The 15,795-nt window shown below is 37.8% G+C and overlaps 1 protein-coding gene across 2 annotated transcripts in view; it reads left to right on the forward strand.

Annotated features, from left to right (window-relative positions):
* Positions 1-15,795, forward strand: part of LOC121908571 (epidermal retinol dehydrogenase 2-like) — a 40,869-nt gene that overhangs the window by 6,145 nt on the left and 18,929 nt on the right. For both annotated transcript variants that reach the window (XM_042428699.1, XM_042428698.1), the window contains exons 3-6: positions 291-422; positions 701-800; positions 6,560-6,704; positions 11,388-11,513. In XM_042428699.1, coding sequence (XP_042284633.1) covers positions 291-422; positions 701-800; positions 6,560-6,704; positions 11,388-11,513 — 503 coding nt within the window. The remainder of the gene's footprint in view (positions 1-290; positions 423-700; positions 801-6,559; positions 6,705-11,387; positions 11,514-15,795) is intronic.

Here is a 15,795-nt window from a genome sequence, read left to right on the forward strand (position 1 = left end):
TGCGGCCTTATTAGATAATGTATTATTGTGAATACAACAGTTAAATTCCTTTTCAGTTTACATTAACAACAGTTGGCTGTGCTCTCCTCCTTGTTGCTGCATCAGTGATTCCAACTCCTGTTGAATGCAGGTGTAACTAGGGCTGTGACCTAGCAGCCACGTGGCTTTTTTTAGGGTATAAACAGCTCCAGGAAACAGTCATATTTATGTTTTTTTTTTTTTGTTTTTTTTTTTTTTTACAAACTGAGATAGAAAAATAAATAACAGACATTTTGCTTTGCCCCACGCAGGTGAAGCGGGAGGTGGGTGACGTCAGCATTCTGGTGAACAACGCTGGCATCGTGACAGGAAAGAAGTTCATGGAAGCTCCTGATTCTCTGATCGAGAAGACAGTGGAGGTCAACACTATGGCTCACTTCTGGGTCAGTTAGACACAGCAGACATTGCACACTGTCCTGTGGATTTGTATGTTTTCTCATGGAGACTTCATAAGAATGATTAATTATACATTATATTGACTTAATTCAAGTCAATATAATTAATAATCATTTTGATTAATGAACAAATCAAGGTCCACTTAGTCTGCTGACTTTGAGATGCAATTGAGTTTGCTCAGTTGTCATGGAGATGTCTCAGTCGTCATCACGTGACCTAAGTATGGAACGGCGGTTCAAGGTTTGTTTTGTCTCTCTCCTCTCAGACCTACAAGGCCTTCCTTCCTGCCATGATCGCTAACAATCACGGCCACCTGGTTAGTATTGCCAGCTCTGCTGGACTCATAGGAGTCAATGGATTGGCAGGTATGTGTTTTCTGCTTCCCCTAAATACTAAAATGCAATGCCATGGATTATTGCCCCTCCTATGTATAGAATGCTTAGGTAATTATTACATCTCACAAATTCCTCTGATGCTCATGTGTTTGCAGAAAAATTAGATAATCCTGATAAGCATTGGAGGTGTTGAACAAGACTAGAAAAGTCTGTTGAGTTCAGCCTCCTCTTCTTCACTGAGAGGCCCCTAGTCAGAAAAGTACTTATTCTAAACAGAGAAACTTTAAATTATTTTTGTCACTTGAGCTGCATCATGCCAAGTCAACCTGCAATGAAATGTGATTCCACTACAGTCAGCAGGACTGACTTTCAGATATCTGCCTTCTTTTACTGTTTCCTGATCACTTTCAGCCGTATTGGAGCTGTGTTAAGTAACTGCTGATGAAAACATTTCCTGCTGCTGCTGCTTCATATTAAAAGCTTTCATTGACAAACTAACAGAAGGCTTTTATTGTGAAGAACTTGTAGGAAATGAAATGTGTTTATCACTGAGTTAGCGGAGCTTCGTTAGCGGTGCTATTCTTCAATAAAAACAAGTCAGCACAACAAAATCTTGAGATATTTGAAGCTATTTGTTCAGCAGATCAGTTAGAAATAAGCAGAAACAGCCACAGTGAGATGTTTGATGAAGAGCTGCCGACAGGGCTCCAGACTAACTTTTTTCACCACTGTCCCGAACTGCCCCAAGAAACAGTCCTAAAGTGAATATAAAACATCTCAAAATCAAAATGTTGTGCCTGACGAAAAATGAAGCTGTCTGCTGCGTAGCAGACTGCAGCTTTGCTGTGCTCTCTGCCATGTTCACATTTTAGAGAATGTCATTGCAATTTTCCTTAATTAATGATGTATTATTTCACCACCTGCTATACATCCGCTATTAATCTGAATGTTAATTTTTATGACCTGATCCATGGATTAACCGTGGTGCCCATGGATAGAACTACAATCCGTGCATCACTAGTAACTATAGTAACAGCATGAGAAGAGGCTCTTAGTGCATTTTTTGGCAAACAGTACATCTCCAACAGGTTAACAACTTATTTTACCTTGCAGTGCTGTGCTGTGCTGTGCCTACTTGCAGCATGCCAACACAGCTCAACTGCTCGCACAATGGGTTGGCACGACTACCCCTAAAACCACAGAAAAACCCTACAAGTTTAGTGGCACAGGGAAAAGCTTTGTCACAAAATAGAAACAGATTCTCTCATACTGAGAAGAAAGGAGCAGAGGAGGAGGGCAGTGAAAGATTGATAATGTTGTCATGGCACAGATAAATTAAGAGTTGTAGTGAAGGCCATGTGCAACATTCTCTTGATAACATGGTGCATCTGTACAGGTAAAGGCACACTGACTGAGAACAGTACAGACAAACTACAGTGGATGATACCTTCTGTCAGCGAATAGATGTCATATTAGTCAATGTGTGTCTTCAGAATGTTTAGACTGCATTAGGCTTGTGCTGATCAGATTATAGAGACGATTGAAGGGATGATCAATGATTGGCTTTTCCTACACCGATATTAAGGCGCTGAGCCCTGTTAATCAGCTGCAGTGACAAGTGAATTTTAAAGGGACTTTTGCCCATCATCTTAAATGAAAACTACATTCAAGATGTCCAATGTTTAATAAAATCTTAAAATATATAAAATATCCAGTATTCAATTGTTAAATTAGAGTGCAATATAAGGGATACCTTCCTCCTTAAAACATGGTAGTGAATGAAACAATAGCCTGTGTTCACATCATCAAAACTTTATGATAACTTACAAACACGAACACACGTCTTGTCCTGCAGCTTGTTTAACGAGCACCATAACAAACATATGATGGGGAAAAGTGCACCACTAATGTCAATTAGCAGCTAGATAGCTAATTAGCTGCTCAGCTGCAGCACATGAAACAGCATGTAAACATACCTGCAGATGTCACTTCGGACCTGTTACATACTGGTTCGTTCAACAAACTAAGCTGCAGGACAAGAGCTAGTAGAGGAAATCATTCCCCAGTGTCATAGTGTCGTGCAGTCACTGTGATAGTGATGGTGTGCATTATGACAGTCCAGATGATAATGACCTTTATATGAGTAAGAGGAGATTTTTCTTATTAGAAAACGTTTTCATCACCATTAGTTCAACTCTCCTGATCGCACTAATTTATCAGTCTAGGCATATTTATTGATTCATGTTGATTGATTTTTATATTGTAGAGAGTATCACTCATGTTGTACATTGCTTTATTCAACCGAACTGCCGCCTCTGTATCTCTAGTCTCTGTGATTGTAGTTTGTTGACTGTCTAAAGGAGTTACGTTTTATTTGTGAAGCTTTTATCTTATCTTTGTGATAGCTGTATCTGTGCTTGTCACAAACTGTTGCGCAATAACAAGCATATTTCCCAACTGTTCTTCAGAAAGATGTGTCCATTTCCCAATTCAGTCTTTGATCGATCAACAAAAGATTGTTCAAAACAGTCTTAACAGTTACCAAATGGTTTATGTAAAGAATAAAATAATGACTTTCAAGTGTCCAGCCAGGTTACTTTTGTCTGGTCTTAGTTTTCGTAAGGTCAGTAGTAAGATGGAGGTGTAATATATTGTTGAACTATGTGGTATGGGGCCAGAGCCAATACAGAGACATTGCTCATACAGTATTTTTTTTAAATCCCATTTTAATGTAACTATCTAAAATGTGCTCTCAAATGGCTAAATTAAAAAGAAAATTTTAAAAAAGCATTTAGTGCTTTAATGACTTCAGAGAGAATATATGTAATTGCCTAAATTAAAGTGCTCATGTAAAGTTAGCAACTGAGAGGATAATTTTGGGACATTGGGTGCTATAATTACGTAACAGAGCATACAGTATCTTCAAGCTGAAATAATCAATAACAACTTGTGCTAAGTATAGCATAACAAGAAGAACATTAAAAGCCAATTTTGTCTGTTATAATTAACTAAAGTCTTTTGTGATGAGGTTTTTCAACTTCAAATAGACCTTTTTAGAGGGTCATTTTCTGGACAAGCTGCAAAACTAGGTTGCCGGAATTATTGCTTAAAAAGTTAATCGTAAGACTTTTTTCCCTGAGTGAACCAAAACAGTGAAGTTGCAATGCTGTTGTAATGTTGTAATGCTGAAACAAAGAACTGAGAGACGCTAAAATGCTACTTGAGTTGAGGGGAACTATTGGTTATGATTCTTCGTTTGTCACTATGAGTGTTTCCCTTTATAGGCTTAACCTGGGCCTATAAATAATATCTATAAATAGTATAGATATAAATAGTATCAGTTTGCAATATACCTATAATAGGTAATATCACGATACACGATATATATCTTGATACTTTGAAATCACCTCTAAACCACTGTAAACTACAATACTAAACTACTAAATAAATTACTATTACAATAAAGTTAAAGAACTGTTATAACAAAGATAAATACAGTTAAATAAAATAGGTATAAAGTTAAAGTACTGTTATAATAATGTTAAATAAGTTACTGTTATAATATTAAAGTACTTTTATAATTAAGTTAAATAAATATTAGATATATTGCCTACCCCTAGTTTAATCCATTGTTAATATGAAAATATTGATTAGTGCAGCTTTAAAGTCATAGATTGAAACATGAACTAACAGTTTTTAGCATATATCAGTAGTCTGAAAAATGAACAGGAATCAACTGGAATCATATTGCATTTGATAAATCATCACTCTGAGCCGCCCTTTCACCTAGATTTGTCAGAAAGATTGTCTTATCACTTGTAATTACTGATCTGTAATAGGTGTGGCCATGGTACAAAATCATCACGGTCCTCTGACAGCCACATTATGATAAGCAAACAGCATGCCAGATGACAGAGAAACGTGGAAGGAAGGTGCATATCAATGCACTTTCACTGTTGTCTCTTCTGTCAGATTAAACTGAACTGAATGAGATAAACTGAGAAGATGCAGTGTACAGTAAAAATACCCTGCAAAGATTTCCAGATAAGTTAAGAGAATGTGATATATTTGTTGTCCTGGGCTCCAAAGCAGTCTGTGATTGAACCCCATATTCCTCACAAGGTTTAGACTTTCTAAATTTGGCGATATGGACAAGCCTGGGGTCCATTCAGTTTTTTTAAAATGATTTTCATTTGCCTGCTAAATGCAGGATTAAAACATATCTTTTAGACAGTTGTGCAAGAATAATAAAAGACCTGCATCATCTGCAAGCTGTCATCATTATACATGAAATACAGGTTATTCCACACAGTTTAATAATCAGTTTGACCACAGACAGAACAGAAAGGTCCACTCATTAACTGATCTGCTGCTGTTTGTGTTTCCTTATAAAACATCGGTCTGATATCCACAGACTGCTGCTAGCTACATTAGCTACCTGGCAGGTAGAGACAAACTGAACAAAGTAGAGTAAGAAACTGTTCAGTCAACTCACAGCACTTCAACTCTGTAATCAGAAGTGATACCTTGTCAACAAACTAGATCAGTGTGCAGTCATTCAGTCAGTCTGCCCCTTCTTGTCCAGCTCCACCGCTTCACAGAACAAAACATAATATTTTTTAAATGGGTTTTTTAGAATCTGCCTATATAGCAATGCATGCACATTTTGTATGCTTTTAGCATCTAATTATTAAAAATACTGCAGTAAAAAAAACTTAAAATTTTCACAGAGGGACCTGTTGTACAAGAATATGGTTGAGTTTGCTGATAATTTGATACGATTTTTTTAATAGAAATTTTAAGATCTGCCTATGTAGAAATGATTGGGATATTGTTATGATTTTAGCATCAAATTATTAAAAATGCTGCATTAAAACAACATGGAAAATCATCTCAGATATACCTAGAGACTCATACAAGAATATGCTGGGGTTTGCTGATAACAATTTGACTCGATTATTTTATGGGATTTTGAAGATTAGAATCTATATCACTGATGATTGATTTTGCTTTGCTATGTGATTATTTAAAAAATGCCACAGAGAAAAAACAAGAGTAATGACAGGTGTATGTATTTCAACAAAGTAAAAATATAGAAAAAAGGAAAATATAGGAAAAAAATAGAACCTTTCCTGTTTTTAAACAACCTGCATGGCCATTCAAATATTGATTTCTGAGTTTACGAGGTACACTTGAATGCATCATGAAGTCCCACACACGTTGCCGTACAAAGTTATGTAGATTTCTTGAGTTTACGTGGTGCCCCTTAATGCACCATGAAGTCCCTGTCAGTGCCCACCGGCTTTAAAGCGATGTAGGTACGCAATTGATTTTTTAAGTGGAGATAGCATGACTGCACCTCTCGTTAGTGTAGGTGAGTTTAATTTCCTCTGTATGTTCTCTCTACTCTTGCTAAAATAAAGGCATAACGCCCCCAAAATATATATTAAAAAAGTCCTTAATACTGTGATAATGATTTTTAGCTATATCTCCCAGCTCTGCTTACAGTTATATCCTCATGATGCAAGGATCACATATATTTTTGCTAGGGATGCACAATATTATCGGCACATCATCGGTATCATAAAAGCTATAAAATGAAATATTGGCATCGGCCATTTCTGCCGATTATGAGAGGCCGATTTGTTGCCATCTCCTTGTTGCCAAAAATGCATATCCAATTAGTTGCCATTTCCTGTCCTGTTGGATTAAGACTAAAATGACAAATAGGAGTATAAACTGTTCATGTTAACACACTCTTTTCCTGTCCTCTAACCCCTCTCTTGCAGACTACTGTGCCAGTAAATTTGCAGCAGTAGGTTTTGCAGAGTCAGTGGGTCTGGAACTTCTGGCAACTGGGAAAGATGGCGTCAAAACCACCATCGTGTGCCCCTACTTCATCAACACTGGAATGTTCGATGGATGTCAAACTAAGTAGGTCCCTTCACATGATTTTCACCTGACTGTGTTTTTTTTTTTTTTTTTAATTTCTGGTAGCTGGCACTCTTGAAACTGGTCTTCCAAAATGATTTACACATGTAAACATCATAACCTAACCTGTTTTTATAAATGTAGGTGTGAGCTCAAAATGGCAAGTCCAAAGCAGTCACCACAGGAAATGACATCTCTAACACTGAATATTATTATAAACTTTGATCTTAGTATTCTCTTAACTTTTTTTTACCTTGCTGGTTTCTGAAGAAAGTTACAGTCATTGGGTCAACAGTAGGTCCAGGTCTCCAGCAGCACTAATAACGCCTCTCAGAATGCCATAAATTGTAATGATGATGCTCTTTGATCACAAAGTCAATAATCTTTTCTGTGGATTACTGTGATGAGTAGCTATTATCAGCTTGGCTTAGCTTGGTTTGGCTTAAATGAACCAATCACATGAGTTCTCTCCATCTCTTTTCACATTGTTTTCCCTCCTCCCTCCTCCATCTGTTTTTTTTTCTCCTGTCTTTATGTCATCATGTAAATGTGTTTCCTCAGCTCCCTCCTGCCATCTTTCTCTTCTCACACACATCTGTAATTCCTAACTGATCATTATATCACGCAGCCTATGTTAATAGATTCCTATTGATATTCTTGTCCTGAGTGTACTGAGGTATATGTATGTGTAACAGTTCATACAGAGATCCATTCGGCAGTGCTGCCTGTGGACTTTATAACCTCACTGTGATGGCCAGTGTTCAGACTGGTGTGAGATTGACTGACTTGTCATTACAGAGGAGAGGAGAGGGTGAACAAGGAGAGAGGACGAAAGAGGAAGTTTATGTAACTTGGCAAGTCAATTAAGAGCAAAGTCTTATTTATAATGACAGCACAGAAAGCCAAAGACCTCGAGTGGTAGAAAATGGAAAGAAAATGAATCAAGGAAATGAAACATAGAATATAAAAGGAGAGGGACTGAGAGAAAGCGATATATTTTTATGGAGCATGAAATAGAGCAGCAGGATTACAATATGCACTAATACACTGAAGAGAGAGCCCAGCCTTTATTTACCAGAGACATTAGTAGAGACAGGCGTTTCTAATTTCCCCTACTCCCCAACTACAAGGTCCTCAATAATGTAGCTCCTTACCTCTCTGATCTCCTCCACCTCCTCTCGTTGCCTCTGGTCCAGTGTTGCCAAGCTCTCACAAATCCATAGGACTTAGCACTGAACTTAGGGCAACAGGGTCTTTTCAGTTGCTGCTCCCTCTCTAGAATTCTCTACAGTCCCACATTAAAGAGGCTCCCACGCACTGTCAACATCGAAAACGTCTCTCAAAATTCCCTGTGAATTTGTGAAGGTCACGAGCTAACAGAATAATCACCAACTGTGTACTCTCTCTCTCAGCTCTACAGGACATTTCAGCTCATTATATACATTTGTGCTTATAAGTTTACATACACTGGCAGAATTTGTGAAATATTGGCCATTTTTGGAAAATATGACTGATCATGCTGAAAACTTTTATGTAGGGACAGCGGTCAGGTAAAGCCATTTATTATCACATAATTGTGTGTTCCCTTTTTAAAAACACAATGATAACTGAAGTCACCCAAATGGCCCTGATTAAAAGTTTATATATACATATGTTTGGCCTGATAATATACACACAAGTTTAAATGGCTATTAAGGGTAAGTTTCCGTGCCTGTGACTTGTTTGATTGTAATTAGTGTCTGTGTATAAACAGTCAATGAATTCCTCAGCTCTTGAGAGACCCTGCACATTTCATCCAGTGCTGCTCTGACTTTGCTGGATACTTGGCCATGGGAAAAGCAAAAGAATGACCTGTGAGAAAACTTTAACTTAAATTAGGAAAAAGATATAAAAAGATATCCAAAGATTTGAAAATACCAATCAGTAGTGTTTAAACCCTGATAAAGAAGTGGAAAATGAGGGGTTCTGTTGATAGACTGTTGCCACAGTCGGATAGACCAACAAAGACTTAAGCCATAACTGCAAGGAAAATTGTTTAGGATGCAAAGAAAAACCCACACGCAACTTCAGCTGAAATACAGGCTTCTCTGCAAAAACATTATGTGGGTGTTTCAAAATCCACAATAAGGAGGAACTTGAACAAAAATGGGCTGCACAGTCGAGTTGCCAGAAAAAAAGCTATCACTGCCCCAGCGCCACAAAACAGACCACTTACAATATGCCAAACAGCACCAAGACAAGCCTCAAAACTTCTGGAATAAAGTCATTTGGAGTGATGAGACCAAAATTGAATGTAATGGTCACAACCATAAAAGCTATGTTTAGAGAGGAGTCAACAAGGCCTGTGACAAAAAGGGAAGGTTCTGGAGTGTGGGGAGATCTCAAATGTGCAGTTCATGCAAGACAACCCAAGAATTTATGGAACCTGGAAGCATTTTGCCAAGAAGAATGGGCAGCTTTACCACCTGATTAAATAAATGGCCTCATCCACAACTATCACAAAAGACTACAAACCATCATTGATGCTAAAGGGGGCAATACACAGTATTAAGAACTAAGGGTATGCAAACTTTTGAACAGGGACCATCTGATTATTTTCTTTTTTGCTATGTTTTGTTTAATGATTGTGCTATTCTGTGATGCCTTATAGTTTATTCCATTAAAATGAAAGAAATGTTTTGGCTGATCACTCATGTTTTCTTTAAAGAATGGTACATATCTTACAAATTCTGCCAGGGTATATAAACTTATTAACACATGTAGGTCTACTGTTTTGGTTAACTCTCCGCTTTCAACAACCTGGTTTCCAGTAGCAGCAGCAGGCAGCTGTTTTCATTGAAAAAGCAGCTCTGATAAAGCCACTGTACACTACCTGCTCAGCACCAAAAAGCAGACAGACACCATTAGAGACTAGCTGGTGAACATAGTGGAGAATTTACAGTAGCAGCTAAAGAGACAGATATTTTTCTTAGGAATTGTTGGAGACCAAACCAGAGCTAAAGAGAGTGATTATTGAACCTACATTCCAATAATCGAGTACACACAAACAAAACTCCAAATGAATGCTCTCTGTCAAGTCCATTTTTATTTATGTGGCCCAATATCACAGTCATAGATTTGTCTCAGCGGGCTTTACAGTATGACAGCATACATCTTTTTTCAACATTTTTTGCTGCTCAAATCTAATATTTAGGTTGCTACAGGTCTTAAATATTAAAGGATGAGTCTGGTGATATTGTATATTTTCATTATTGTCAACAAATCCCATGAAAAGACTAACCAACAAACTTCTTTGAGGAATGTTTGTTAGAAACGACAGTGGCTGCAGTTCGTCTTCAGCAGGAACCTATGCATTGTCAAATTCTTTGCTTACTTTTCTGTAACAGAAAACACAAATCTAAAAGGTGTCCAGAGTAAATATTCAACAAAAACACTAAATACTGCCTCTGTAGTGACGTTTACACTTGTCGACATCAGACTGACAGTGTCCTTTACCTAGACACACACACACCATCACAGGCCATTGTGGTATACTCTTGGATGTCCTGGGGTCAGGACCACCAGGCCACATGCTTTATGCTAGCACCAAACACTTGGCCTGTCACTTTCTACTTCTCACATTCGCACACATGTCCTAAGAATAACTGCAAGACCTCATAAAACATGCTGCTTAAAATATTCTTTGCACCATGTAATGACCAGTGTCCATAGTACCTGCTGAAGGCTAAACTCATGGGAAATTGTTGGACTTAATCATTAATCTCATGTAATTCATCCACATCCTGACCCCATTACTCCTTGTTGTTTATGTGGTCCCAAACATTTAGATTGCATTGCTTAAAAGATTGGTTCACAATTTTTTAAGTGCATCTTAAGATAATAGGTGCCCAAATGAACAGTGAAAGAGGTTTGGATGTGGATGTGCTTTGCAAAAAGCAAAGTTTTTGTTTAATCTGCATATCATTCAAGTGACTAAAATCATCAGTCCACTTTTATTTATACAGGTGTAGAAGCAAAGAAACGTGATAATGTGTGGAATTGTACCAAACAATACACAGAGCACTTCTGGTTAAATAAACAGCTGCATAACCAGAAAAGTTAGATAGGAGTAGTTTGTGCAAACTAATAACACAGAGCACTTCATGTTAAAATACCAGCTGGGTAACCAGGGGAGATGGATGAGGAGTTGTTTTTCCGAAAGGTCCGGTTACAATCTCTGGAGAAGCCAGTACTCTTGTTGCCAGATTGCCTTGACCTGTGCCAATCATTGACACACCCAAAAAATGTCAGGCCGCCAGACAAACAGGAGACATCTTGGAATAGTCTTTGCACATAGTGTGCAAAGACGAAATAGAGAAATCACATTGGTCAAGATCCAAGTGATCATGGACTCACGAAAGTGCCCAAAGTCACGTCCATTTTGGTATAAATAGGGGTTGGGTGTGAGTTTAAGGGGGCTGCTGCATTTCTGATTTTCTGAGTTTTGTATGTTCGTGTGTAATGAAATAAACTTCTGTTGGTTGTCTGCTCATCCCTCTGGTCTCAGCGTTTGGTGTGAACATCTTTAATATAGCCTGATTTGAAACCCCTATACAGGGTAAATGGGAAACTTCATATCTGTTAGTAAGTGGTTCAGTGATCTAAGCAGTATTGTCTTCTCTTAATCCACCTTCTTATCTTCACCAGATGGCCAACACTGATGCCAATCCTGAAGCCAGACTATGTAGTCAAGAAGATCATCCATGCGGTCCTCACAGACCAGGTCTACCTGCTGCTGCCCAAGAGCATGTACCTCATTGCTGCTCTCAAGAAGTTAGTATCCACCTTCTCTGCTCTCTTTGACATAAGTGCACTAAACCTACTACCTACTTTACAATAAGTACATTCAAACCACGAAGGAGCAAGAGTTACATATCATCCAAATTTGTGAGTGTATCTCTTTTAAACAAACTACTAAAATGTGTTTAATGCAGTGCTACAGTATAAGTGCTTAGAGATCTGTCCAAACACAGAAGTCATTATCAACAAGTAGCACCTACAGTCCACTGGCTTTTTTTTTCACCAGAAACAGATTCTAGTCCATGCCCACACCAATGCAGAGAGATATGAAAACAGTCATCAGGTCAGAGTTTGGCCACATGAACGTTAGAATGTTTCTAAAACCTTGACATCCACACCGACCCATCAAAACAAAAGAGAACTGTTTAAATCAGTTTTTTTCCTCTCCCTTGTCTTTATTCACAACCAACACAACTGTGTATTACAGCATAAGTCATAATGTTAAACTGTGGGACATACTATGTTGACAGACATGGCCAAATGCTCAGGTTAATGCTCTTTCAGTAGCCTGAAAGACTCTTGAATTGGGTTTCAGCATAACCAAGCATACAAGACAGATCTCATCACTGACAGATCTTTCTTTTTTATGTCAAATGACTGCACAGATAAAAATATCAGTGATGTGATCACATGTACATGCCAGCTGTTAACCAAAGCTAACAATATTTCCTAGGCAGCTGTTTTGACACTCTGCAATCAAACCAGTTTACAATATAAAGATAATAGCAAAGAGCCAATGAGTTTGTATTACAGTACATAAAAAATGATAGAAAAGAATTGTTTACTGAACTCTTAGAAACTGATTGATCATCAATCAGTTTCTAACTGCGTCAAAATCACACACCTTCTTTTCAGTTATAATTAAGGAACACACAGATATCACATATATTCCTGAAACCAGTGCAGCTTGTTATGTCATGTCTAAACATCTATAAATCCACAACTATTTAATTAGTATTAAAAGTAACCTTGTGAATGTTGTCTCTACATCCATGGTTAAAGAGCAACTGAGGGGCTGTGCAAATGGGAACTGTTAATACTGTAGATAATGCAGCTTTTAATCATGCTGTTTCACCACAATGTAAAGAAATGTATGCTAAAAAAAGAGTTAACTGCACTCACTGTTTCCATGGCAACTTTTATATTCCTAGTAACAGGTTCTTCATTACACCTGGAGCAGCTGGGTATGAAGAACCCAAGAATTAGACAGGTCATTATAATATCCCTGTAGCATTAATATATGGGCTAGTGTGCCTGGTGACAACAGTTAGTTGTCTAAATATATTGACTGAAGTTGGGATATATAGCAGTTAGGAAGTTTACAGTACAGTAACTTCAGTGAGACAGAAGCAACCTGTCAGCTGATGCCATTAGCTCTTTAATATTCAGTACTACTTTGAGCCAGATGTAGTATATCTGACCATATGGTGTGATGATGGTGTAAAGGTTTCCAACTGTAGTGTAGAAGTTTGTGGTTTGAGGCTTAACTCTGATGCTACTGACTTTAATGCTCAGACAAGTCTAAGCTCAACAAGTTTAATATTGAGTCCTCAATTAATTTTATTGCTGATTGTTCCATGGTGACAATATAGTCCTGAGTCCTGAGTGTGACTGCCCTCAGACTGAAGATGTAGGTCACATGAGCGGTCAGAAGTCAGCCTGAATAGAACAGGTGGTCTAGAAATGTCCAAACATAATTCCATCTAGCCTTCAACTTGTAACTCATCTTCACAGCTTTGATATGTCCTGGAAAAAGAATGGAAAAAGATCTCTAAGTAGTCTTTATATTGGGATATGGTTGGTAAATGGTGCTACTAAACCTGGTGTCACTCTCAATAGAATGGGGAAAATGACTGTGAAGAGTCTTGATCGGACTTTGACCCCTCAGGGTGGTGACCCCTATTACTTTATGGCCAGTTTTTCAGCTCTTTATTTGCCTGATTCTGCCATGGTCTCATTCAGTCACCCCATTCCAAACAGTGTCTGAGAATAGTGATGAGTTAATATAGCAAAAAAAATTATAATTACTAACAGTTCTTTCATACAGCTGTTCATTTCCCAACTCAAATTTCCAACTGCTATTCTGACAACATCTGAATATGTGCAAAATATAAATAAAATAATATTGAGCTTTAATGGTGCTCACTGTTTAGTGGATGAATACAGCAGCCATTCGAATAAATGACTGCAAGACGAGTGGTAGAGACCTACACACTTGGGTACTGATGCCTATAGTCTGTTGTCTAGCACTAAAGGACTAAAGGAGGTATTATATTAGTACCAATGAAATCTGTCTGCATTAGAAACTACACAAAGCAATAGTTCTTTATAAAGTTGTACCCCATGATCAGTGGACAGGATTAAACAATGGAGCCTCAACACAAAACTTGTGCTCACTTAGTGAGACACTCTACAGCCATGTACAAGTGGAAACAACATCTGAACTTGAAGGACCAATGCACTTTTTCTATGTTTTAGGCCATTTTACACAGATTATGTATACATTACATCAACATCTACCCATTTGGAAACCATGCTGCTATTTTAGAAATTTTAAATTATTTTTCCCTACAGTTTTAGGCATCCATAGGTCCATATGATATGGAAATCTATTGCAATGCAGACTTAATGTGCATGAGGAGGTACAAGGGAACTTTTTCTTTTTTGAGATGCAGACAGATTGTCTACATTGTTCCGTCCCCAAGCTGTGATTTGGCATTTGTTTTTCATTTTGAAACATTTCTCTACACTGATGAAAACTGGTTTAAGCCACTCTCTGCTTGAAAACACTGAAATGCAGTACACCTTGGTCTGTGTTGTAATCTGATTTCAGTGTGGCATGAAAATTCATATCACAATGGGGAAAAAAAGACAACAAGCTAAATGTTTGTCATTTAACATATGTTTAACATAGGCTTTTACTGCATCGTAATTCAATTGAAAACAAAGTATTTCACTTTATTTCTTTTTTATTTTGACATTTTTAATCTTCAATTTGTAGAAAGTCAACATTGTGAAAATGGAATTATTACAACATGCACAAAGTTTACTTCTACTCAAAAAGTAACCTAGATGGTAGCCGACCACATTAGCTGTCTTGAGTCATGACATGAATTGTTACGCTGCATGTATGTGTGGAATAGACTGAAAAAACACTGATCTGATCTTGGGTTGTGTTTTTTTTGGTGAGAATTTATCTGGTTTCAAGAGGTGAAGCCACAGGAATACACTGAGTGTGAAGATGCTACCTCTTTTAGTGTGTCCTACCTGCATGGTAGCTAATGGTAGCTGCCATGCACAGCTAAAATTAAACCCAGTTACCTGTAGAAGATGACTGTACATATCATTACAGATGTTTAACATATGGAAACAAAAACAGTGGGCTGAATACTTCTGTTAGCTTTCTCTAATTGTAAACCTGTTTAGATATAGCAAACAGGGTGAAGGATGAGTCATCTCAACATTTTCAGGGGTCCAGGTTAGGTGCCCTTTACACCAGGTTGTGTTTTTGTGTGTTGGCCATGGTTACAATTGGTCTGGTAATAGCAGCCCTGCACATGAATTCCATTTAGCTGCTCATGACGCACAGGTTTTATTGAGATGGGTCACAGAGGTGTTGATTCAGAGCTGTGGTAATTTTCAGCTTGTACCTCTGTGGTAGTTATTATCTACATTAACAACAACAACCTGTGTGTCTGTCTGCCTGTTGATGAGCTTTTGTTTGTTACTAGTGTCTTTTTTTTTTTAGCCCATGCAGCTCCATGTTAGGTGAATCTTGTCATGATGAGATGAGAGATTGTCCCCCTCAACAAATTAAATAATAGTTGTGCTTAGGTTGATGCGCGGGCTATTCAGACACTGAAACAAACTGTTAGCCACTATGGAACTTGAATAGAATTGTCTTATATTCAGTTATAAATAGAGATGAACAATATATCCATGGCTGATATTGTTGGCATATAAGTAAGGAAATTAAATTATTGTTATTTGGATAATGGAATTTCAGCCAAATATTGCATCTGATATTATTGGCGCCTTGGTTGCGGGGTAGGGACACCACTCCAAACCTGCTTCTGAATGGGTACTTTCTCTCCTCTGCTCTCTGTCAGTCCCTGTTAGCATGAAGGCAGGACCGAGCCACACACACACACACACACACTTTACTCAAATCGACAATGGCAAAGTTTTGTTGCAATTATTGATTATGAGCATTGTTGTCAGTGAGGGAGAGAGTACAAACAATTTACCAAACCAC

The sequence above is a fragment of the Thunnus maccoyii genome, chromosome 12 (genome assembly GCF_910596095.1).
Source record: "Thunnus maccoyii chromosome 12, fThuMac1.1, whole genome shotgun sequence".
In the NCBI taxonomy this organism is placed as follows: domain Eukaryota; kingdom Metazoa; phylum Chordata; class Actinopteri; order Scombriformes; family Scombridae; genus Thunnus; species Thunnus maccoyii.